Below are 27,279 nucleotides of genomic sequence, written 5' to 3'. Positions count from 1 at the left end.
GAGGGGAGGGGAGTAGAAAACTAAAGGGGGGTCTGGATGATGACGAAGGCCGCAGTGGTCTTCAACCTGCGGACCTCCAGATGTTTCAAAACTACAACTCCCAGCATGCCCGGACAGCTGATGGCTGTCCGGGCATGCTGGGAGTTGTAGTTTTGCAACATCTGGAGGTCCGCAGGTTGAAGACCACTGATTGAAGGGATTGACTGGTGGTGATGATGAATGGGGGGGGAGGGTGATGATGATGACAGGGTGATGATGATGACGGGGGGGGGTGGGGTGATGATGATGATGATGGGGGTGATGATGATGACGGGGGTGATGATGATGACGGGGGGGTGGATGATGACGGGGGGGATGATGTATTTCCCGCCCTAGGCTTATAGTCGAGTCAATAACTTTTCTTGGGTTTTTGGGGTGAAATTAGGGGCCTCGGCTTATATTCAGGTCGACTTATACTCGAGTATATACGGTTGACAAAAGACACATGTTCAGCAAATTCAGCCAAGGAGGGTAAGGCTGTGCTCACATGGCAGAATTTCTGCACTGAATTCTGCATGAAAATTTTGTAGTAAATTCTGCAGAAATTAGTTGCCCATTAACTCCAATGGACTCCCTGCAGCAGAAATTCTGCTGTGTGAATGGGACAGCGGAATCCCATTGAAGTGGATTGGCTAGAAATTCGTGCAGAAATTCTGCTGTGTGAACATAGCCTAAGACCGAAGTGAAGGAGTATGGGTGGATGAAGGAAATAGGTTTGGGCAACCAAGACTTTATGAAGTTATTTGCATGTAGACCAGTGTTTCCCAACCAGGGTGTCTCCAGCTGTTTCAAAACTACAACTCCCAGCATGCCCAGACAGCCGTTGCACGGACAGCATGCTGGGAGTTGTCGTTTTGCAACAGCTGGAGGCACCCTGATTGGGAAACACTGATGTAGACAAAGACCAAAAGAAAAAGTAAGATCGTTTTAGGGCAAGTTGTGTGTAGGATAAAGTGTCTTATGTGTTTCAAATGTGGGATCAAATTTTTAGCCACAAACATGTGTGATGGTTGTAGATCCTGTTGTCCACCTTTGGAGCTTTTTCCCTTAGACTGTCTATTTATTGTGGAGACATCTGTACATTGGTCCCTCAAGTTACAATATTAATTGGTTCCAGGACAACCATTGTATGTTGAAACCATTGTATGTTGAGACCTTTACTCTATGGAAACCTGGTAATTGGTTCTGAGGCCACCAAAATATCATCCAAAAATGGGAAAAAGTGAGGATTAAAGAAAAATAAGTAGATAACTAATACAGATAAAGCAAATCCTTACATATAAAAGTAAGAAATATCTGCTGGGAACTGTAAATCACTGTCTATGTCAGTGTTTCCCAACCAGGGTGTCTCCAGTTGTTTCAAAACTACAACTCCCAGCATGTCCGGACAGCGATGGCTGTCCGGGCATGCTGGGATTTGTGGTTTTTCAACAGCTGGAGGCACCCTGTTTGGGAAACAATGGTTTATGTAGCGGACAGGAGCTTCTTCAGAATCCTTTACAGTACACACAGTGTCCCAAATGGAGCCGCCCTTACTTGGTGTCCAAAGGAGCAGCTAACCCTGGCACAGGTAAGGAGTAGTACAGAACTTGTAGTTCCTCCCTGTACTGTAGGGGGCGCTACCAGACACCAGTCAGTGCATACACTTCAGTAAAACAGGTGTTTTATCAGTAAAATGCCCATTCTGACTGGTCAGTTCCTCCAGTTGTGACACGTTTCACAGAGCTGGACTGTCTGTACATTGTATGTTGAGTCTGGTTTCAAGTTACAATGGTCCAGAAACAAACATTGTATGTTGAAACTATTGTAAGTTGAGGCCATTGTAAGTTGAGGGATCACTGTATTTATTCTCAGTGTTGGCACCCAAATTGAGTATACAGTATATATACATATATTTTATTTGTAAATTGGTACGGCAATGCAGGTAACCGTACATCTGGAGCAGCACCTTTAGTAAGTGGTACAGCACAAGACTTCCTTCCTCTTTGAATGATTTTAAAGAAGGTTTGCTATGGGGATTTTCTTCTAAACTGGGCGGTTCCCGAGACACGTGTCATCAGAGAGCATTTAGACAGAAAAAGAACAACTCAACTTCAGAAGCTCATAAGTACTGAAAGGATTACGATTTTTTTAATAGAAGTAATTTACAAATCTGTTCAACTTTCTGGAGCCAGTTGATATATTAAGAAAAGTTTTTTTCCTGGATAACCCCTTTAAATAGGACATTTTTAGTAACCTTACTATAGAGAGCTGACAAAGCAACACATATAACTTAGGGCTCATCCACATTTGTCCGGCCTCAGTCATCTTGCTTGTTAAAAAGCACCAGAGGGAAACTGATGCTAGAACTGATCCAATTCATTTGAAAGGGACAGTTCAAGATCATGCAGCATCTCAAGTCGCCTGATCGTTGGACTCTCCAGACGCCAAGCTGCGTTCCCCTGTCCAGCATCCAGAGACAATAGATGCCGGATGCTAAACAAGTGATGACAACCGATACATCTTGTGCCATTAGTTGCGTTGAGATTTAGGCTGCGTTCACCTATGCCAGACACCGGACATATGTGAACCCAGTCTTACAGGATTTACTGTAGGTAATTGTATAAAAGTACATAGTCTTGAGTGAGAAGGACTGTTTGGTGTTCATACAACATACCAGTCTATCAGGTAGAGGTCTGGTGTAAGACTGTAGGAATTGAAGTGCAGGAAAAGCTTGGGGAGATTCTCTTCAAAGAATACTTCAAACGCTGCAAAGTATTTCAGCATCTAGAAAGAAACAAGATGAAGCAGACATGATATACCCTGGAGAGAGTTGTCAAAAAACCATTGTTATGGAGCCTTATTAAGCCAAGCAATCATCGTGCTGATGTATATACATCTAGTCATCCACCTTATACTAAAAAGATCATTCCAAATGTCCCACAGTTACTGAAAATAATAATCCTGCCAACCAAACAACACACAAATAACCTCAGCTAGTGCCTAAAAAAGTTACATGGATTACCAAAGCAACTGCTCTGGGGTATCCCCCCGCCAATGATTTACAGATTACTGTCCCTTTACAATAATCTGTCCATCATTTATGAGAGAGTGATCTGGAGTGACAGCCCAATATTATGCACATTAAAGTTCTAGCTAATAAACCTGGTTTTTCCACGTACTATGGCATCACAAAATTAAGTAACCTAGTCCCTGTCAGGGTCCCTGTTTCCAATCACTGAGTAGGGACACCACTTTGGCCAGTGATTGGTTGAACGGCAAAGTCTTGTGCTGCCAACCCCAGTACCAGAAGAACTGCACGGTGGCAACCAGGCGCGGTGATAAGGGAAGCGGCCAGAAAGTAATTTTTTTTTTTTTTTTTTTTAATATGGACCCTTTCACCCTGCCGCTACTCCCCGTAGGGAACGGCCATTAAAGTCTTTTTTTTTTTTTTGGGTGACTTTAAAAGGGTACTCCGCCCCTAGACATCTTTGGATAGGGGATAAGATGTCTGATCACGGGGTTCCGCCATTGGGGACCCCCACAATCTACGCTACGGTACCCCAGCCATACAGTGCATGGAGCGAACTTCAATCCGGATGACTGGCGATGCGGGGCGGAGGCTTGTGACGTCATGGTCACGCCCTGCTCATGATGTCATGGTCACACCCTGCTCATGACGTCACAGCCACACCCCCCTCAATGCAAGTCTATGGGAGTAGGTATGACGGCCATCACGCCCCCTCCCATAGACTTGCATTGAGGGGCGTGACCATGATGTAACGAGCCTCCGGCGCTGCACCTAACGCTCTGAACGAATGCCTGGTGCAGCAGGGAGGTCACGGGTGTCCCCTTTGGATAGGGGATAAGATGTCTAGGGGATGGAGTACCCCATTAATGACCGCTCCCATGACGGAAAGCAAAGGGCAACAATGGGTCCCGGCGGATCCCATTTACAATCATGAGGGTCGCCGGGACCCGTTTTTTTAATTTTTTACAGGAAAAGCAGGAGGAGAGACATCTGTAGCAGTAATTTTTCTCCCTCTATTCTCCCCGGCTCCCCTGACGGCCGTGTCATAACGGCAGTGTGAAAGTAGCCTTAGGCAGTCTGTTCACATTTATAAACTTAAACCTTTTGTCCAGGCCACATAGAAAATTGAGACAAAAAATCCACAAAATACCATGAAAATGTAAGAGACACAATGCTATTTCAATATTTATATATTTTTTATATTGTAGATAAATGTATTATCAGCACCATTCAGATGAAAACTTATTAGCAATTAGAGAAAATATTTCCTCTATCACAGAACACTTTGTGTCCGAGTAAAAGGCTCTTTTGTTAGCGATGCCAACTAAGGAAGCCAGAAAGTTCCCTATGAAGAATGGCTCTGTGAGTATGTATCACATGACAAGATATTGGTATGGCGTACCATGCTGTGATCTACCCGGAAGAAGGCCAACTGGCATGGCTTATTGAGAAGATTAGCAAAGGCTATGAATGCATCAGCTTCTTCCAAGTTAAGAATGAGCACTGCTGCGATGAAGGACATGCCCTGGACCTACATAGAGAAAAAGAAATGAAGAGAAGAGGTTCATTAATAAACAATTATGTCATATTTCCCCAAGCTTACAGCTGTACAGTGGTTATGTAACCGCTCGATAGAAATGATGGCTGTATGCGGTAAACAGGATGCACGTGTTACCACTATACACATAATCCGCTTACTATAACACAGTTAATTGGGAACGAATATCCAACACCAATAATATCCGTACAGCAAATAAACTCCAGATTGATGGTCTGCAAGACAGCAATAAAATGTACTGGACCAAGGCATGCTGGTTATTCTGCTGCTAAATTTATTTCAACATAGTGGAGATTTTACTCAGTCTATAAGATTGGGACGGAAGCATAAACATTTACGATAGCTTCTCCAGAAAAGTTTTCATCTAAAACGGATTTAACTAAAAAGAGTATGCCAGTCCAGGGGTCAAGTCTCTTATTGGAAGCAGACTAGTACTATGGACCAGATACTGCCAGGTGGTCTCATAGGGAATGCAAAGGGTTGGACTAGCGAGCGATATTGTCATTCTGTCTAAAGCGCAGTTTTTGCGCAGTTCACAGCAATCTAATGACATTAAGCTCAGAAAAGTCTTTACATCTGTAACAACAATTGTAGCCTATGTTATCTTACTAGATGATACTGTAATATATATATTTTCTGTTGTCTTATTACTTTTCAGCTAGGAAATCTCTCATCTCTTTACCAAATGTTGATTCTCAGAGTTTGCATTCTTTATATAATGCAGTCAGAAAATAATATTAACTTTTAGTTTCCATTGTAAACAGAGGGGAGACTTATCAGGGCCTCTGCTACTAACTATTCAGAGGGGAGGTTTCTCCACTCCAGGTTGTAACAGCGAAACCAGCTATTATGGCCAAGCCCTCGCAATTTCTGCACGAGCTTATTTTAGCCCCATCATGAAAACACAGTGGGCTAGAATAAGTACCCTTACTGACCATGGTAAAAAAAAAAATATAGGTGGTCATTAAGAGGTTAAATAGCCCCTCTTTTATTAACAATGTACTCTAATTTAACCCCTTAAATGGGCACGGTCATGAAATAAAAAAATTGATATGTTCAGTGACCCCCCCCACATATCAATTGAAATTGATATGTACAGTGACCCCCCCCCCGACTTATGATGGCCCCGACATATGATCATTTCAACATATGATGGCCTCTCAGAGCCCATCGTATGTTGAAGGCAGCATCGACATATGATGCTGCTGTGTGTCGGGGCCAACGTACAAACATCTATCTGACAGCGCTGACAACTTCAGCAACTGACAGATAGTTGTATAATGTGCCCTGTGTGCCCCGTTCTGCCTCCTGTTATTCACATGCTGTCCTGCTAACTCATGCAGGCTTCCACTGTGATCTCCGTGTAAGCCCCGCCCCCTGTGCAGCTATAGCCAATAGCCTGTAGCATCTTGCTGCAGGCATCCAATGAGCTGCTGGCTGCCCTCCCCTTCCTTTCCTATAGAGCTGTAGTCGGCAGGATCGTAATGGAGGACATTCTGTCTCCCCTGAAGGTATTTAAAGAACTGTACAGTACTGTATGCGATGTCACACATCACATACAATACATATACACACTATACACCCCATACATCAATGTTTCCCTATCAGTGTGCCTCCAGCTGTTGCAAAACTATAACTCCCAGCATGCCCAGACAGTCAATGGCTGTACATGGACGCTGGGAGTTGTAGTTGTGCAACAGCTGGAGGCACCCTGGTTTGTTAAACACTCCCCATACACTCCACATACAATGGTCATCCCAGAACCAATTAGCAGTTTCCCATAGAGATATGTATTCAACATACAATGGTTCCAAGGCCCCAGAACCAATTACCATTTTTACATAGACATATGTACTCGACATATGATGGTTCTCCTGGAACCAATTAATATCATATGTTGAGGGACCACTGTACTTAAGTACTACAACATATCTCTAATATAGTTTAATTCAAAAAAGTGATTTTAAAACAGTTTTAAATCACTTTTAAATTCGGCCACTAGGGGTCGCCCTCCTAGTGGCCAAATGCATTCAGCAGTGACGTCACTAATGAATTCCAACTCGTTGAAGCCTGGCAGCGAGTCGAAATTCAATCACTGCTGTGCTCGCTCCCGCCTGTCAATCAGACTTATTGTTTATTTTTGAGTATGAATAAAAGCTAAGTGCTCTGGTACCTAAAGTGAGAAATTATACTTTAAAATATACAGCCACTTATACTGCGTGCACACTGATTGGTGACTTTTACCGTCACTTATTCAATCAGTCAGTTTTTCAGTGTGTGATGGTTGTCAGTGCAGCTGCGCCTGACACCACTCACATCCACACTGAACTGCTGTTTAGTGCCGCTATTAGTGCCAATATTATAAACTTATTGCCTCTGTTGACGTTTCGCCTGTGGACCGGGCTTTATCAAAATGACGATAGGCCTTTTTGACATGGGGATTAGTTGCTAAGCCCCTAGTCTCTTTATGAATAATTATAAGGAATATCACAGGAAAGCACAATGCAGTTATAACAGTAGATGCTCCAGGATAGTGACTTCTCACAGATCCGGAGTGAATATACGGGACACTAAAGAAGAAGCGTACAATTCAATTTGCTGGCATTCCAGGCTAGGAAATGATTGAAAGGGCTGACTGAAAGAATATTTTACATGACATGTATACACAACTCAGTATGTCACATGATTCTCTTACCTACGGCTGTGATATGCCCCAGATGGGCACACTGTGGAAAAGTAGTACGACTACTAGCATAGCATTTATGTCCTAATCTAAAGCAAAAAATTAATAAAAAATACAAAAATGTAGCCAGCACCTAAACCCAATACACGGGTGCACACTGCTGTGGCAAGTACAAAACATGTAATAAAAGAAAATGGCAGCAGCACACTTGGTCAACAAAATGGAGGCTCTTAGCGCACTTTTTGATCAAAATGTGTCCCCCCATCCACTACACGGAGGTGGCCTCATATCGGATGAGACAATAAACATTCACTCACCTCAGGCTGGGTGACATGCTGGATCCACTAACAACCCAAAACCTCCTCCTGTGAAATAGGGGATGGGATGCAAGGCTACAGAGGGAGCCACTCCCCGCAATTTGGGGAGGTTTTTGGTTGTTAGCGGATCTAGCATGTCACCCAGCCTGAGGTGAGTGAATGTATAGGGTCCCATCCGATATGAGGCCACCTCCGTGTGGTGGATACGTTATGATCAAAAAGTGCGCTAAGAGCCTCCATTTTGTTGACCAAGTGTGCTGCTGCCATTTTCTTTTTGACTAATCTAAAGCAACACTGTTTTGTTGCCAAGTTGCTGTTAAGATATAATGATTCTATCTAGAATTCAGTTTTATTCTGCACAATTGACCCCGTAAGCTGATGCAAACATTCGGAATGCGGCAGTCGGGTCCTTTCTGGGCCAGAGTAGAGCATAAACCTGGAACTACTATGTATCTTAGTTATTAATCCTATTGAGATAGATAAAATGCTAAACAGATATCTAAAACTTTGAAATGCACTTTACTTATCAAGGCAATTTTAGCCTGAAGACTGTTTTTTTTTCCTGTACAGACAGGATCAAACAAGAATACTTCAGAATCTGCTGTTTCTTTCCTACTTTTTTTTTTAACCACAGTAAGCGGAAGGGAAAAAGAAGATGATGGAAAAATACAGACACCAATACAGAATTTAAACATTTAAACTGGTTCTCCAGTCTAATAAAATTCATGGCTTATCCTCAAGATCGGCCATCAATATAGATCAGGACCCCCGCCAATCAGTTGTTTAAAGGTGCTGCGGTGCTTGTGCAAGCGCTGGAGCCTCTAATGGTTACCTCTGCTTTTCTTTGCAATCGCTGTATTATCTTTTTAGTAGCAGTGCAACATGCTGCAGTGTTGTCCCGTTCACTTGCATTACCACTACTATGAGTACAGTGAGGTGAAAACATGCAGATGTATACAGTGAAGGGGCTGCTGCACTATGGGTCCCTCGTACAACTGATCAGTGGAGGTGCCAGAAGTTTGATTCCTTACAATCTAATTTTGAGGAAAAAATGCATTTTGGGCTAAAATAACTTTTGTCTTTTTTTTTTTTATTTTTTATTTGATGTACAACCATTGTGTTTAACGCTCTTGATTCTGCCACTACTAAGTATCACTGTACATAGCAAGCTACACAGAACCATCTGACTGTACAGTCTCCAGCCCCTCTTCTGTTCTACTGAATGATCATTTAAAGGGGTACTCCGGGGAAGTTAAGAAAAATAAAAATGCCCCAAAGCCAGTACAATACCTGTTCTGTGTCCCTTGTAGTTATCCATGTGGTTTTGACAGCTCTTTTGGCCCCTGATGTCTCCCAAATATTATTTTTCCTTGCTTACAGCACAGACTACAACTCCCAGAAGTCAGTGAAGCTCTGTGTAATGGCTGCCAGCAAACTGCTTTCACTATCTGCGTGCATGCTGTGTTGTTGTCAGCAGCACACACACTACATGTCTTTTCTTTTAAACTATCCTTCCCCCAGCAATAAATCCTGCTATGCTCTGAATGTCAGCAGTCAGTGATAAGATCTACAGCAGGAAAAGAGCAGTATTATGTGCTGAGGAGACTGAGAATCTTCACTGAGCTTCTCTGCACACAGGGAGGGGAGGTGTGGCTGTGAAGCCAGAGCCCTAGACCAGACAGAAATCATCACGTGGTGTTGTCTTGAAGGGTGGGGGCTAGATCTCAGTAAGGGGTTTACACCAAGACCAGCAGGATCTGAGAATGACATCATTCTCTCACTCCCTGCACGTAAGTGACAGCTGAAAGAGGGAAACTGCTCTATATAGCTAATGAATGATATTTAGACAAATACATAGGTTGGTGAGAGGGAAAGGAGGGGCTATGGGTTTAGTTCCCTGGTGTAGCCCTTTAAGTTAAACTCAATATTGATCCCTGCCTCCTTAGTTAACTCGCCCCCTCCTACATGACTGACATACACTGATGGGAAATCTATTTCTTGTTTAATTTTATCATTTATTTGTAGGTTTTGTCTGCGCATATTTTTTTGACCTCTTATATTTATGTAGCTGAAAAAATATGCAGATGTAACTTGAAATAAAACAGCCAGAAAAGTACAGCCAACAGTTCATTTGATTTTTAGGATTAATAGAAGTAGAAGGGCATATATAATGGTGAAGCCTAAAGCTGCCAAGATGGCAAACACAGGCACACTATATAAAAAAGGCTGAGCACAATTGTAAAAAGTTTAACATACATAGCCAACATCTGGTCTGTAACACGTGTAGGCCCCCAGAACGCTGTGCAGCAAATCATGATACGGCCCCCCCTGTTGTAAAAAAGAAAATGCGGTCAATATTCCAGTTTCTTTTTTTTTTTTATGTAGAAGCATTCATTGTCGTAAGCGATCCGGATCAAAACTAGAACAAAAAGATAAATACAAAAATAAAACAGTGTTTACATCTATGTCAAAGCCTATTCAGAGCACACATAAACACATCACTGAAATATCCTTACAGGATGGGTGTGTATGTCAGCAGTTCTGTTTTCAGTGCCTAAATAAAAAGAATTTGGCACAATGGGACACAGGTTTACATGCTGATTAAGGTCAGCCATCATTGTAGCTGCGTGAGGCTGTACTCTGCTGATAACCTTACACAGTGGATTTACCTTATGTGCTTGGACAAAAATAAATCTCCTCTACCGTCCCTCAGATTAAGGGTAAAGAATAAACTGTAGGCTTGGCAGATTAAAAATAATGTTTAAGGGAATGTGTTAACCCATCTGAATGCTATGAGGTGCTGACATGGGCTGGCAGATAATGGGGCAATAATAATAATAATGGCCCAATAATGGGCCTATTAAAAAACTGTTGGAACCATAAAATAAGATTTTTATTCTGGGCTGAAGATTCAAAAAGGTGGGCCAGAGCTGCTGATGTGCCGCAGCATTGCCCACCCCCTGGCCTTACTCTCACTCTGCTTTGTACATGATTAACACTTGGCTTTCCTTAGAGCACCAAGCCCTGCACCATGCAAACAAATGATGCCCTAAAGCCTCTGCACACTACAGGGCCTGTGACCTTGTACACCTCATCATTAAGCACAGTACAGCATTTTCAGTGTTTTACTCGCACAATTTTGCACAAACCCAATTTACAACTTTTTTGTATTTTTACACCACTCTTGTGAAATTTGCTAAATGGGAGGGTGTGTGGCCTGAATGATTATAATTTCCATAAGGAACTAATGAAAATCTTCTCCATCTCTTAGTACTTCTTAATAAATTGGGCACACCCCCTTTGTCCGATCTTTACCATTTCTACATATACATATATAAAGAGTGCCTCTTCAAACATACTATTTATCCTCCCCTAATGTAACTCTACTGTACATTATAGGCTTATCTTATTACATCGATATATGGCTATTTCCTATTACCAATTAAAGGGATATTCCAGAAAAAATGTAAATTTTTTTTCTTCTAAAGAATCAGGCTCAGTGAAACATATGCAGTGAAAATACCCCAAATTTCATTCATAGTATTCTATCGGGTTGGTCTTGTCAAAGAAAACAGCCACAATGTACAATAAATGGTAGACTAAAAATCTGTCAAACAAAATCTGGGTCTGGATAAGGGGTGGTCTTTTAGAAATATTTTGTTGTACTCACCTTCCCTGCTTATCTGTTGTCATGGTGAATGTTCTAGCTTTCAGCACTTGCTTGTGTTGGTATCAGCACAAGGACCTGCTTGCTCAGCCAATAACTGGCTGAAGTTAAACACTGCTGCTGCCAGTGATTGGCTGAGTAAGCAGGTCCTTGTGCCAATACTTACACAAGGAAGTGTGGCGCAGTGGAGTCTAACATCAGTCGTAGCAGGGGGAGTATTTAGTTTAGTTTTTTTAGTTTTTTTTTATCTTAGCCAGATTAATAAAGAAATTATTATCTGAAATTACCTAAATTAAATTAAAAAAAAAAAAAAGAGGAAACTTTTACCTTTTGGAAAATATACAGTGATGGGAATGTTCGGGAGATGTCTAGTTTAATGAGCTCTAGACTGGCTTCTCTGTCCGCGACCGAAATCCCGGCATCTAAATGAAACAGAAAAACGTGTTACTGCAAATAGCCAAGAAAACACACAGGACACTTCAAGTGAGTCTAAATAAGCAATCAGAGCAGATCATTAAATGCTGGATAAATCAATAGTTACAACATCCCATACATCAGTGGCTATATCTCTAGATCTATCTTTTTTAATGTGAGATAGATCAATAGTTCCAAAGACACAACTAATTCATTCCAAGGGTAAAAGACTCAAACTGTGCAGTTGGAGCAGAGATTGATAGCTCTTTAGTCAGAATAAATATGAACACATGCCAGCGGTACTTCTAATTTCTTACGTCAAGGGTTGCCTTTTACTGACACCTTAATAAATAATCCACTTCACTAAGCACAGTACTGTGAGTTAACACTTCATTTCCAAGCCCCTTATATAGAAAAACATTAAGCATTGTAATAGACACCCTGGATGAAAGTCAGAATAATCGTATGTCATGTTTAATGTAATATCTTTCCTTCATAATCACAAGTCAGGAGGTAGATTCAAAACCTAGAATGGAATTTAACATACCGTATTTTTTGCCGTATAAGACGCACTTTTTCTTCCCCAAAACTGGGAGGAAAAGTTGGTGGGTCTTATAAGGCGAATACACACCTATCGCGGCGGTCCCTGCGGCCATCAACGGCCGGGACCCGCGGCTAATACAGGACATCACCGATCGCGGTGATGCCCTGTATTAACCCTTCAGACGCGGCGATCAAAGCTGACTGCCGCGTCTGAAGCAAAAATAACACTAACCCGGCTGTTCAGTCGGGCTGTTAGGGACCGCCGCGGTGAAATCGTGGCGTCCCGAACAGCTTACAGGACACCGGGAGGGACCTTTACCTGCCTCCTCGGTTGTCTGCTCCGTGCTGGGATTCCCTGCATGGCCGGCGCTCTCCTTCATCGTCGTCGCGCAAGCCGTCCCGCGATCCAATAGGAGCGGCGTGCGTAGCGACGTGATGACGGCGAAGGAGAGCGAGGACACCGGGCAGCAGAGATGTTCCGGAGCGACGGGGAAGCCCTGGGGACGCGGCGACAGCGATGGAGGGCGACATCCAGGGCAGCGGTGACGGGTCCGGAGCAGCGGGGACATGTGAGTATTACCTCCTATACCAGTGGTCTTCAACCTGTGGACCTCCAGATGGTGCAAAACTACAACTCCCAGCATGCCCGGACAGCCAGCGGCTGTCCAGGCATGCTGGGAGTTGTAGTTTTGCAACATCTGAAGGTCTGCAGGTTGAAGATCACTGTCCTATACTTTACATTGTATTTGGTTCAGAATCTTTATTTTCTTGATTTTTATCCTATAAAATTAGGTGCGTCTTATATGACGAAAAATACGGGTAAATGCTTCTGCCTTAAAAACTAAGGCTTAAGTCACACAGTTATTTAGGGTTTTTTAATAATCAAACCATTTAAAGTCCTATAGAGTAGCCTATAGGAAAATTGCAAAAAATTGAATAAAATAAAAAAATCACCACTGGGCAAAACTAGCCAAAATGACATTTTAATAATCACAGACAATGTATTTTTGTAAGTTTCCCATTGAATCACATTAAAAACAAAACTTACCTTCAGATTCATTTTCGGATGTTGTCTCACTGAAGCTTTTCCAGCGCTCCTTCGCTCTAGAGAGGAAGATGTCATAAAGCTCTGGAATTAGAAATAAGAGTGAGTATAAAGGAGAACCCCAACTGAATTCATGAGTAAAATAATATCCAGGAAAGCTGGATGAGCTCACCAGGTGTAATATTCAGCTCATTTCCTATAGCTAGGCTCCACACTTTGCCACGAACACTGGGTGGTAAGCCTTGCCACCAAAGGTCTCGAACTCTTCTTGTATTTCTCCTAGAAAGAAGTAAAGATAAGTGTTAAAAAATTAAGTATAAGAAAGCTTAAAGGAGTAGTTCAGTATTGAAAAACTTATCGCCTATCGTAAGGATAGGGGATAAGTTTCAGATGGCGGAGGGTCTGACCGCTGGGAGCCCGGCTCTCCAGCCAGATAGTGCGTGTCAATCACCGCACGAAGCGGCAGCTGACACGCCCCCTCAATACAGAAGTACGGCAGAAACGGAGATTGCCGAAGGCAGCGCTCCAGCTCTCCCATACATTTGTATTGAGAGGACTTGTCATCTGCCGATTCGTGCGGTGGTTGACACGCCCCCTTCCAGCGGACTGCTAGGGTACTGTACGGGAGATCGCGGGGGGGGGGGGGGGCGCGATCCCAGTGGTCGGACCCCCCTGACATCTGAAACTTATCTCCTTTAAAAAGACCATCCCAGCAAAAATTTCACTACACGTGACGAATGTATACTGTACAAATACTTAAAGGCCTCTACAAGACACATAACATTAACTTTGTTTGGAGTGTTGCTGGACTAATTCTTAAATAATAACTCACATGAAAGGCTATTTGTGTTGGGCAGAGTCTGTCATTACATTCATATGGCCCGATGTGTAAATCCTATTAGCTATCATTACAGCTCGTCATCGGCTCTGACTGCTCAATGGTGAAAACTAATTGTATATTGTTGTAAATCTCCAGGTCATATCTAAGATGATCAGAAATGTGTATGATCAGCTTATGATAAAATCAAATGTTCTTTCTACAAAATGATGAGAACCGTTCACTAGTGCCAGAGAGCCTTCTAGGAGGTTTCCATGTCCATTATCACGCACTAAACAAAAGGAGGAAATCAAAATCTAATCATTTAAAATCAGCTAACAAAATGATAAACAATGGTGACAAATCGCTTGTTAGTGGAGAATGTGGAGTGGCTATTTATGGGGCCCATGTCATGGGCTGCCAAGATGCTAACTAACCATGACATTTACATCCTTTAGACAAGGTCAGCCGCTCAGCTCAATGTTGATAAACCGGGAAAACTTACACAGCATCCCAGTTTGGCAAGATTTCAGTGTTCCAGACAACCATGGCGCTCGCAATATTTTCCTCTTGTTTAAATCTCTCCTTCATTAGCTTCTTTCTTCTTTGTGCCTCTTTAACTTCTGCAGAGAGAACACAAAGACGTTATGTTGCTGGTAGGGCTGCACGATTTGGGGAAAATGTGTGACTGTGATTATGGAAGTTAATATTGCGATTTCGACATGTGATTGCGATAAAAAACAAATAGTAAATGCCCCCATTTCATTTATCCCCTTTTTACATCCTCAATTTCATGTCAATCTCCCCATTTTACATCTGCCCATCCCCCTATTTAGTATTTGTATTTTTTTGCTTCCGCTGCACCATATTACACACGAATGCAGGGTCTGGGACCTGCCAACCAGGGAAATTCAAATACTCAGTAATAATCAGCATCACTAATTGCAGTTCGATTATTTTTGCAATAAAATGTGCACTCCTAGTCAATGGTACCATTAGGTAAGTGGCTGACAGATCCTATATACTATAGAAACCTATGGGATCATAACCTATACAGCTTCAAGAACCTGAAGCTGTATATGCAATTACATATGTCATATGCAATTACATGACATATTCTAAAAGGAATCAAGATCAAAGAAATTCAATTCGCCTTTCGTTTCATATTAGACAGGATACCAGGATTCTGTGCAAACACTCTTCATAAAGTGTGAAAGACATTTCCCAAAAATCGAATTTTCATTGTGTTGTAACATCATGTAACATGCTGTAGATTTTGTGCATGTTATTCTGCTGCAGAAAAATCCACAGAATTACACTTGTGAAACCACCCTTTTGGCTTTGGCAGAAATTTAAAGGAGAACTCCAGAATATAAATTGTCCCCCATAGTGCCGGCAGTAAAAAAAATAAAGATGTACATACCTTCCTCTGCTCCCCCGGGCCTTCGGTAACCGGCTCCGGTATTCGCCGCGATCCTCTTCCTGGTGGTCAGCGAGTCATACTGCGCTCAGCCAATCACTGGCCGCAGTAAAGTCCCGACTCGGCCAGCAATAGGCTGAGCGGCAGTGCAACGTTTTTGGCCATGGCAGCAGGTGCCGGTGTAGTGAAGAATTTTGTGTCTTGAAGCGTTCTCACACTGCCGCTCAGCCTATCGCCAGCCGAGTCGGGACTTCGCTGCGTCTGGTGATTGGCTGAGCGCAGTATGACTCGCCGACCACTAGCAACCAGGAAGAGGATCATGGCCGGAGCCGGTTACCAGAGGCCCCGGGAGAGCAAAGGAAGGTATGTAGATTTTTTTTTTTTTTTTTTACTGCCGGCAGTATGGGGGGCAATTTTTCTATTCTGGAGTTCTCCTTTAAGGCATACCCTTATATATCTAAACAGATTGTATATCTAAACTATTATATATTATATATCTAAACAGATTTTCTATAAAACTAATTCTGCACAGAAATTCACTCAATATCCTAAAGATAATGTTAATTTAGGCAAAGTACGAAGACCCTAGTCCCCCACATTTCCAGCTATTGCTTAAAGAAGCAGGTATCTGGAGTTGGGGACCAAGAATATGATCTTTTTTTATACCCTTTGACTACAACCAGCTTCTATGATGTTCTGGGTTTAGTTGCCTTTCATCCTTGGTTAACAAAAGGCATTGGGCAACGTCACAAGCCTATAATTTTATAACAATATGCTGCCATATAAAATGCATTCATTAAAAAGAACCAACGTTGCAAACGCAGTTTATTAAAACACCAGAGCAGCTGGACACTGGCACAGGACACATGTTGTCATAAATTACATTTGCAAGCAAGGTTCCATTTGGCGAGTGCGGCATTTATTTTATATTGTAACGTATATTTGGATTACTGGACTGCATTGATGCTAAGCACCACTGTGTCTGAACAGGGTTATGCGATGGGAAAGCCTGTGGTGTTGACTTCTTACACACAGATAATCAAAAAAACAATAAAATTCTCTTTATATTCAGCTTAAAAAAATTCTATACAATTACTTCTGAAGAAAATTTTTGTAGATTTCCTCAAACACTGACTCCTAAACCTCTGCAGCTCTAACACATAAAGCAGATGCGCGAGGCTTCTGTAAAATGACATTACTAAGCCAACACTAAGCAGCCGCGCGACAGCTCTATGAAGAAAGATCTTCGCTTCTGCGTGTGAGCACATCACACGTCTTTGGGACTTAGAAAGAGACTTCTAATCACAATAAATGTCTCCAGCAAGTAATAGTACCTCTGAGTGATACAGAAATTGGGAAGGTCAGAGAATATTTACAAATTTTGATTTATCCCCCTTTTTTCACTGTTCCCCATCATTGCGTTTTTATGAACTCTGTCTGCAGGACGCACTACCGCCGGGTAAGGATGATGAACTATATCGAGCAAGAAATCGCTCCCAGCAGAGCTGCTCTATGAGAAGCCACATGGGGTTTACAGGATTTATATTCGCTCCAATTGAATGTTCGTCTGTGTGCAGTAAACATTCTCTACCCAATAATGCTTTACTGATTGCCGATTTTAATTCCATCTATATTTCTCTCTTTTAATGTCTCTTTTTATACTGCGCCATGGTGCTCGCTAAGTAGCATCCAAATATATCTCAATAAAAGTGCTATATCTTGCAAGTGGAAAGTAAGTTGATGGAGCAAAGCAGACACAGGCAACCAGAGCTAAATCATGTCCTGTACACTGAACATAAGGAGTTAGTATATTAAAGGGGTATTCCGGCTTTATACATACAGTGATCCCTCAACATACAATGGCCTCAACATACAATGGTCTTTTCTGGATCATTGTAACTTGAAACCAGACTCAACATACAATGCTACAGACAGTCCAGATTTGTCAAAAGTGTAAATGGCTGGAAGAACCGACCAAACAGAATGAGCATTTTACTGGTAAAACCCCTGTATTACTGAAGTGCATGCACTGACTTCCTGTCTGGTAGCGCCTCCTACAGTACAGGGTGGTACTACATGTTCTGTATTACTCTTTACCTGTACCAGGGTTAGTTAGCTGCTCCTTTGGACCCCAGGTGGGTGCACCTCCATGTTACTTTTTTAGGACACTGTGTGTATTGTACAGGACCCTGAAGAAGCTCCTGTCCTCTACATAGACAGTGATTACAGCTCCCAGCAGATCTTTCTTACTTTTATATGTAAGGATTTGCTTTATCTGTATTAGTTATCTACTTAAATTTCTTTAATCCTCACTTTTTCTTATTTTTGGATGACATTTTGGGGCTTCAGAGCCAATTACCAGGTTTCCACAGAGTCACGGTCTCAACATGCAATGATTTCAACATACAATGGTCATCCTGGAACCGATTAATATTGTAACTTGAGGGACCACTGTATATACAGGGGATAAGATGCATGATCGCAGGAGTCCCGCCGCTGGGGACCCTCACGATCTCGGTACAGCCCCCAGCATTCTGTGCAGGGTGCTGCCTCTGAGACGGGGGACGTGACATCACACCACGGCCCCTCCATTCATGTCTATGGGAGGGGGCGTGGCAGCAGCCACGCCCCCTCCCATAGACATGAATGGAGGGGGCGTGGAGTGAAGTCACCAGGGGGCGTGGCCGTGACGTCACATCCCTGTCTCTGAGGCAGCACCCGGCACAGAATGCCAGGGGCTGCACAGAGATAGCAAGGGTCCTCAGAGGTGGAACCTCTACGATTATACATCTTATCCCCTATATCCCCTATGGATAGGGGATATCCCCCATCTTATCCCCTATGGATAGGGGATAAGATGTATAAAGCTGGAATACCCCTTTAACTATGTAGAGATATCTTGTTTTTTTTTTTATTGTTTTTTTTTTTTTATTTATTTATTTAAATTTTTTTTTTACTTCTCCATGGGAGAACCTTGATTATTTCCAAAACTTAACATGATGATCTCCATGGCTTCATGAAATGGGCAGGTTTTACCAACTACCCAAACAGTAATTAACCCTCTCTCTAATACACAGTAGTGAGTAGTGATCCATGCAACTATTTGTCCACAAGCAATGCTCCGGATGATACGGCTGAGACAACCTCATCATGAAATGAGAGAAATTACCTATTTTGCAGCAAAGTGATAAAGCAGCTCCTTTGCAGAAGGCCATTGGTCTTGAAAAACCTAGTACATTAGTGTCAGTGTAATGCATCGGATAGGTCTTGTCACAGGGGCTGGAGCCCAGAGCTTTGATTTAATTAAATACTCCCGTCTAACAGTACACACACCATTTATTAGCGTCAGTGACCTGGTGACCCTGTCGGGCTTGTTAGCTACAATTCTCCATTGATCCAGAGATAACAGAGGACGCACATGAGTCAGTAGTTTAAATAGTCAATTGCAAAATGGATGACAAAGCTATTTATATGACGGCATATTGCAGAATACAAAATTACAGCCCATAACTGCTATATCACCTTCGTATAATGAAGAACAAGTCATAAAATAAGGGTGTACAGTGAGTTGTAGCAGAGCAATTTTATTTTATTACTCTCATACAGCCTAGTATAAAATTGAGTGGTTCGGAAGATATTGGGGATGCCAGCAATAAAATGCATTAAACGACACTTTATAACCTGTGTATGGCCAGTCTTTCTATTCGTAGTCATCTTTTTTTGAACAATTACCGTATATTACAGTTTAATTGTCCGCTGAAAGGGAATCTGTCAGCTCTGTCAGCCCTTGTCGCAGGGAGATTAAGCAAATAATAACTTTAGCTTCAAAGATATATGTTTACACACTCACAAAATCACTCTTTTTGCAGCTTAAAGGGGTACTCCCGTGGAAAACTTTTTTCTTCTCAACTGGTGCCAGAAAGTTAAAGAGATTTGTAAATTACTTCTATAAAAAAATCTTAATCCTTCCAGTACTTATTAGCTGCTGAATACTACCGAGGAAATTATTTTCTTTTTGGAACACAGAGCTGTCTGCTGACATCATAACCACAGTGCTCTCTGCTGACACCGCTGTCCATTTTAAGAACTGTCCAGAATAGGAGAAAATCCCAATAGAAAACATATGCTGCTCTGGACAGTTCCTAAAATGGACAGAGATGTCAGCAGAGAGCACAGTGGTCATGATGTCAGCAGAGAGCACAGTGTTCCAAAAAGAAAAGAATTTCCTCTGTAGTATTCAGCAGCTAATAAGTACTGGAAGGATTAAGATTTTTTAATAGAAGTAATTTACAAAACTGTTTAACTTTCTGACACATTTAAAAAAAAAAAAAAAAAATAAGTTTTCCACCAGAGTACCCCTTTTAAAGGGGTATTTTGGCTATATACATCTTATCCCCTTATCCAAAGGAAAGGGGATAAGATGTATGATCACAGGGGTCCCACCGCTGGGACCCCCGAAATCTCGCTGCTGCCCCTGGTATTCTGTGCCAGGTGCTGCCTCCGAGTCTGAGACGTGACATCACAGTCACGCCCCCTCGTGACGTCATGCCTCGCCCTCTCCATTCATGTCTATCGGACGGGGCGTGACGGCCTTGGGGTGGGGAGTGGAGGAGGCATGCATTCTGCATTTCAGTGCTGCCTCTTAGATACTTGAGCTGCAAAAGAAAACTGCAAAAGCATATCCTCAAGCTAAAGGTATCTTTCGTTTAAAGGGATTTTCAGAGGTTAGAAAAACATGTCCACCTTCTTCCAGGAACAATGCCACACCTGCCCACAGGCTCTGTCTGGTATTGCAGCTCACCCTTACTTCAACGGAGCTAAACCGAAATACTGGGCACAGCCTATGGACAAGTATGGTGCTGTTCTTGGAGTAAGGCTGGCATATTTTTCTACTCCTACATAGCCCATTTATTCTAACTGCAATTTATCTGCGAGTGTCTGAAGCTCCGTACCTGGCACTGAGCTGACAGATTCCCTTTATAGTGTTTTATATAATTGTAAAGCCTTGGATGCCACGATTTAAGTGGTGTTTTAACTTATCACAGCCATGAGCTATTAGGTTTTAACTATTTAATTTACTATCTGAATTGTTTAAGTGAATAGTCAGATAGGTGGGAATTTAATCACTGAATGCTATGTCATTCCCCATACACTGCACATACAAGAAGATATCCTGCTCCTTTGTATCTCTACAAGATAGCTTATGTTGCAGCAGAAGCAAGGAGAACATTTATTGAGCAGTACAGAGCAGTGTAAGCTGTGAATCCAGCACTGTGGTGAGATACAACACTCAGTAGAGCCTTCAGCCACATCCATGTTCCTTTCTAAGGTCTCCCCCCTTTACAGATATTTATAGGCAGCATGTAACTGATCCCTCAGTGACTGGATAGGGTGGTCCCCCTGCTTTCTCAAGTTGGTATTTTAGGAGTATTTTCACAGTAAATGATGAGTTTAGGAGGGAGTGGAGGAGAAACAGGCATTTTTCTCCAGATATATTAAAAACGTCGACTGTTGGAGCCTTTCTGGAAGGAAGTGTTCTGATTTATAACTTAGGTTTATAATTTTCATCTTTCCAATAAATCTAATGTGTGTCTCTGGGGTATTATCACTGCTGATGGAGCCTGTGAGACACCTTATAGGTACTGTCAATCTCCATTTCATACGCAAACTGTTGGCTGATTAAAAATAAATCTCATCTAAAAAAATAACCTATTACAATGTTTTATATACACACACAAACGATTACTTTATGCAGTCTGTTAAAAATGCAGTTTATTTCTTTTACTAGTTGCTTCACTAAAGCCTTTCACACCATCTAAAACATCAGTGGTTTTATTTCATGTGTAACTTATTTTGTAGAAGCCCCCCAGGGACACCTATAGGCACAAGCTTACTGTACCTCTAGATAAAACTGGCACTGTAAAGTATATAACAGGCCAAAAAAGGGGTTTACTAAATCTTCATGGTTGATAAAGCATTATCACAGTATGAAGGGTATTCTAGGACTTTAAAACTGATGACCTATACTAAAGATACTAAAAGCCATCAATATATGTGATTGTTGGATGTCCAGCCTCTGGGACTTCGTATGGATTGAACATGTCAACGTTAAAATCCCACAGAAAGTCAAAAGGGTTCAAAAGGCTTTCAAAAGAAACTTATGTTCAGTAAGGAGATAAGAACTGCAGAAGTTTTTAAAATTTTTGAGTGACTAATATGACTAGGTCAGCGCTTAACTTTATGAATCAGTGTTTGCTTGACCAACAATGAACCAAGTCATTCCACAGCCCACGGAGTGAAGATGTCATGCAAGGCTAGAGTATTAAAGGCGTATTCGGGGAAAAACTTTTTTTTATTCATCAACTGGCTCCAGAAAGTTAAACAAATTTGTAAATTACTTCCATTAAAAAAAATCTTAATCCTTTCAGTACTTATGAGCTTCTGAAGTTAAGGTTGTTCTTTTCAGTCTAAGTGCTCTCTGATGACACGTGTCTCGGGAACCGCCCAGTTTAGAAGAGGTTTGCAATGCGGATTTGCTTCTAAACTGGGCGGTTCCCGAGACATGTGTCATCAGAGAGAACTTAGACAGAAAAGAACAACCTTAACTTCAGAAGCTCATAAGTACTGAAAGGATTAAGATTTTTTAATAGAAGTAATTTACAAATTTGTTTAACTTTCTGGAGCCAGTTGATATATAAAAAAAAGTTTTTTCCTGGATAACCCCTTTAACATCCATATACAAAATTATGATACCTTATTAGAACACAGACTTTATCCCCACTTCATCCAGAGCAAAACCATAGCTAAATTATCTGATCTTAAAACATTAGGTATTATACTCTGAAATACAGAGAGACTATATAGGGAAAGTTGTCTTTAGAAACACAGTGCATGAATTGCAAGTCACAAACCAGGAAGACTTCTCACCTCGTTTCTTCGCTTCCGCTACCATCTCATCATACTCCTGTCGGTGGCGCAAGGTTTCATGAACAGATTTAGCTGGAAGATTTCTGTAAAATAAAAAATGCTGCTGTCAACATTTCTTTACTGCTACTGACAGCAGTGCCATGTTAGAAGAGGTTTAACATAAAAAACAGCTATTCGATCAGTGGTAAGATGATGCTCAGCTCAACCATTTAACAACTATTTGAAATAAAGAACAGCATAAGGCTGAGTTCACATGGTGGTAATGGAGCCCAGGGTGTGCGGTGCTTTTGAGTCACTCTAAGGCCTCATTCACACTTCTAAATATCTATGTGAAGATATTCTGGGCGAGGATTCTGCCTGGAGCAGGTGCCATCCCTTTCTCTGCCGCCCACTTCCTGCGCTAATAACTCCCGATCATAGAAGATCTCAGGAGTGAGACCCAGTGTCATCAAAAACTTATTTTTTCTTTTAAAGTAGACTGAGAGCTGCCTTAATTGTCTACAACAAAATAAAGAAGAACAAGAGCAAGTAGTGTTACATAAAAAACAAAGTGCTATTACAGTAAAAAACACCAATACATACGCAGGTCGATCTTCTAAGATCAGAGCTGTGGTAGAGAGTGGTTCAATCTCAAATTTTTTACGTCTTGTGGATTGGTTTGGGGCTTTGCATGTTCTCCCAGTACGTGCTTCATATTCCTAAAAGAAAACTGTATAGTTACATAAAAGTAGAAAACACAAGTAAGGTAGGTGTATGGGGGGAAAAAAAACACAGAAAAAGAAGAAACTATATAGCACTCTAGTGAGCTTTGTGTAACATACAGACATCTCATTTACTGCTTTTAAACGGTCAGTTTAAATGGGCACTGTCAATAAACATGATTTTTAATATTTGATTCCTTATGCCAAATAAATAACTTTTGTAATTGGCTTCCATAAAAAACGTTATGTTTTAGTTTTTCTGCTGTATTCTTCTGGCTACCAGGGGCCTCCCTTTTGGCCAGAACACATTCCATCTCAGATTTTGGTCTCCTGCTTGTAATGGCAGGAGACCAAACTCAGGAAGTGTTTTTCTGAACTGAGCTTGATTGACAGCGGCACAGAGCCTCACTGAAAGCAGCTGCACAGACTAAAAGCTGCACAGAGCCTCAGTGAAAGCTGCACAGAGCCTGAGGTCATCTATTCATCACAGCGCTGCAACAATGTGAGGGCGGAAGTGGGCCCTCAGCAGGCTTCAGTTATGTCATGCCTGCTGGGAAAAGCTCACTTTCTCCTGTTGGGAGATTTGCCCTATGTGAGCAAGAAGAAAGGTAAGATACAGAGCATTTTAAAGTGCTGACATTTTTTTTTAAGGGTGGGAGGGGTGTTAACCTGAGTTAGTTTGGAAAGGTTTATATGGTGACAGGTACTCTTTAATTCCACAAGTCTGCTAAGGATTTACAAGTCTTCATATAAAAAAATAAAATAATAATAATAATAATATTATGGCATATTAATAGGAGGTGTTATAAAATTATAGATAGGTGGGTACCAACCTCTGGGACCCCCTAAGCCCCCTGCACAAAAAATAAAAAAATCCACTGATTGAGTTGCAGCCACAACCAACGGTGTTGTTTTAAAGATGCTCACGCTTTATAGACATATTATAGTTATATTGAAATAGTGAAAAGAAAAGCTGATAAAATCCCATTCAACATTTTGTTCACATTTGTATAAATGAACTGGGCTTCAGCTTTTCATGTGTAGGAGTAATTTTCTGTCATTCTAACCTACTCAGCGAATGAAAAACTGAATGTATTCTCTATGAAGGACACAATGTTCGCACTTCCTCTGAATGTGCTGTTTGGGTAAATTAGTAGTATAATTAGAGACCTGGGAAGATGACTACAATGAGTTCTCAAGGTGTTTACAGATGCTTTAGTATAACTATGAAGACTGAATAACAAAATATCAAGAAGTTTATACAAAAATTGAATGTGGGCATGGGACACCTTCTGGCTGAAAAAAAACCTTTAAGGCTATGTTCTCAAGAAACGATTAATTGCACAATCGAATCGTTGACGATAAATTAAACGATTTATTGGGAAAAACCGGCAATAGGCTTTACTTTAAAAAAAATATGTTCAGTAGGAATATAAAAACAAGTTAACAAGGTTTTTTATGATTCCCCTCACCCCTATTATTACTTGGCACAGCATTTAAAGTGAAACTCTCACCTCCATACAAGGTACGGTGGTACAGGCACCCTCAGTTAGGGCATAATGCCATCTAAGATAAGGTCCTTTTCCTTTTTTTGGCCACAGTTTGAAGTTATATTCATGATGTCTTGTAATGTCGATGAACAGTTGGAAGGGCCGGCCAACTCTCACAGCGGCACACCTCCTCCCCTTCCTAACCCGCTCCCAGCATGGAGCCCTGTACATCAATCATGCGGGAGGAGCAAATTAAGGAAAGGGACCTTCTTTTAGATCGCATTATCCTTTAACTGATGGTGCCTGCACCGCCGTACCTCATGTTCTCCACTCCCAGGCTCCTATAGACACAAGTGGTGTGAACAGGGTCACTCGTTTCAGGTGTTGCCACCTTGGTATGATTAAGGGTGGCAACATCTGAAACCTGTCCCCACCAACTTGTGTCAATGACTTTCATTATCTAACAAACAAGAATTCTGCACTGCATCTATTTCATGCTGGATTTTCGTTTCTCTACATTTGACAAGGTGCTGCCCAGCATCATATACATCGCAGAGAAAGTCACATTGGGGTAAGCTGGCTATTGCTTTGATGCTTAGAAAGTTACAGATTTTTAAAGTACTTCAATTTATAAAACTCAAGCCTCTCAGTACTTATCAACCGATGTTTACTCAGGAGAAAGTCGTGTAGTTCTATCCAGTCTGACACAATGCTCGCTGCTGCCACCTCTGTCTGTATCAGGAACTGTCCAGATCAGGAAGAGGTTGGCTTCATGAGTTTGCTCCTGCTCTGGATAGTTTATGACACAGACAAAGATGGCAGCATGGAGCGCTGTGGTCAGACTGGAGCAAGGGAGCATGTGGAGCTAAAGACACACAATTGTCCACCAACATCTGCAGGTGGGGGGGGGGGGGGAATGCTGCAGTGGGGTTGGGATTGTGACTCTCACACAAAATAGATTTCCAGGGGATTGTCATACAAATCTAAATATCAGCTAAAGCTTGTGGCCAGCTTTAAAAAATAAATAAATAAATACAGAAGGCTACTCCCTAGAACAGGCTTTGGCTGTAAGATTGGTGGGTGTCCAGAGCTCCCAGCCACCGGCTCATTAGCTAATTGAAGGGGCTGTGGTGCTCAGTAAGTGCTGCAGCCTTTTCATTATCAGAAGCCGCTCAGTACACTTTGACACTGCCTGGTACTATATACACAGCTTAGCCAAAGTCACCTGAAAAACAGTAAGCTGTGGTATTGGAGCAGTACCAGGCAAAGTCACTGCAAAATGTATAGCGCTTTGCCTGGTAAATAATAAAAAGAACTGAAAAGGTCACCCAAGCAGCAGGGCCCCTTCCATCAGCTGATCATTGGGGGTGTCAAACTTCCACCTATTTGATATAGATGGGTATAGATATAGATCAGGATAGGACAGGACATCAATATCAACAGGTTGTCCAAGTACTAAATTTTATGTCTAATAAAAGCCAGGCTGGACGGAAAAACAACAAAAAAAACAAATGCACTCCTCTGCCCTGATCCCCTGCTGCTATTTTGATGGTGTCAGGTCCTGCACTCAGGACTCCCTGGTCTGTCTTAACCCCTTCAGGACCAAGCCCATTTTGGCCTTAAGGACCAGAGCGTTTTTTGCACATCTGACCACTGTCACTTTAAACATTAATAACTCTGGAATGCTTTTAGTTATCATTCTGATTCTGAGATTGTTTTTTCGTGACATATTCTACTTTAACATGGTGGTAAATTTTTGTGGTAACTTGCATCCTTTCCTTGTGAAAAATCCTAAAATTTGATGAAAAATTTGAAAATTTTGCATTTTTCTAACTTTGAAGCTCTCTGTTTGTAAGGAAAATGTATATTACAAATAAAAAATTTTTTTATTCACATATACAATATGTCTACTTTATGTCTGCATCATAAAATTGATGAGTTTTTACTTTTGGAAGACACCAGAGGGCTTCAAAGTTCAGCAGCAATTTTCCAATTTTTCACAAAATTTTCAAACTCACTATTTTTGAGGGACCAGTTCAGGTTTGAAGTGGATTTGAAGGGTCGTCTTATTAGAAATACCCCACATAAGACCCCATTATAAAAACTGCACCCCCCAAAGTATTCAAAATGACATTCAGTCATCATTTTAACCCTTTAGGTGTTTCACAGGAATAGAAGCAAAGTGAAGGAGAAAATTCACAATCTTCATTTTTTACACTCGCATGTTCTTGTAGACCCAATTTTTAAATTTTTACAAGGGGTAAAAGGAGAAAATGTATACTTATATTTGTAGCCCAATTTCTCTCGAGTAAGCACATACCTCATATGTCTATGTAAAGTGTTCGGCGGGCGCAGTAGAGGGCTCAGAAGGGAAAGAGCGATAAGGGGATTTTGGAGAGTACGTTTTTCTGAAATGGTTTTTGGGGGCATGTTGCATTTAGGAAGCCCTTATGGTGCCAGAACAGCAAAAAACCCTCACATGGCATACCATTTTGGAAACTAGACCCCTTGAGGTACGTAACAAGGAATAAAGTGAGCCTTAATACCCCACAGGTGTTTCACGACTTTTGCATATGTAAAAAAAAATATTTTTTTTTTCACTAAAATGTGTGTTTCCCCCCAAATTTCACATTTTTCCAAGGGTCAAT

General features: G+C 41.6%; 1 protein-coding gene across 1 annotated transcript in view; it reads right to left on the bottom strand.

Moving 5' to 3' along the window:
• The window catches only part of LOC130282214 (TBC1 domain family member 12-like), a 115,138-nt gene that overhangs the window by 9,570 nt on the left and 78,289 nt on the right, over positions 1 to 27,279 (bottom strand). Inside the window, exons 4-12 of the mRNA XM_056530235.1 lie at positions 23,023 to 23,138; positions 22,441 to 22,523; positions 14,599 to 14,716; positions 13,449 to 13,555; positions 13,280 to 13,360; positions 11,602 to 11,696; positions 9,864 to 9,935; positions 4,452 to 4,580; positions 2,696 to 2,805 (exon numbers count right to left, since the gene is read on the bottom strand). Of these exons, the coding sequence (XP_056386210.1) occupies positions 2,696 to 2,805; positions 4,452 to 4,580; positions 9,864 to 9,935; positions 11,602 to 11,696; positions 13,280 to 13,360; positions 13,449 to 13,555; positions 14,599 to 14,716; positions 22,441 to 22,523; positions 23,023 to 23,138 (911 nt within the window). The remainder of the gene's footprint in view (positions 1 to 2,695; positions 2,806 to 4,451; positions 4,581 to 9,863; positions 9,936 to 11,601; positions 11,697 to 13,279; positions 13,361 to 13,448; positions 13,556 to 14,598; positions 14,717 to 22,440; positions 22,524 to 23,022; positions 23,139 to 27,279) is intronic.

This window comes from Hyla sarda, chromosome 7 (assembly GCF_029499605.1).
Source record: "Hyla sarda isolate aHylSar1 chromosome 7, aHylSar1.hap1, whole genome shotgun sequence".
NCBI classification, from domain to species: Eukaryota; Metazoa; Chordata; class Amphibia; order Anura; family Hylidae; genus Hyla; species Hyla sarda.
The sequence above is the reverse complement of the archived record's forward strand: the minus strand, read 5'-3'. Positions and strand labels throughout refer to the sequence as shown.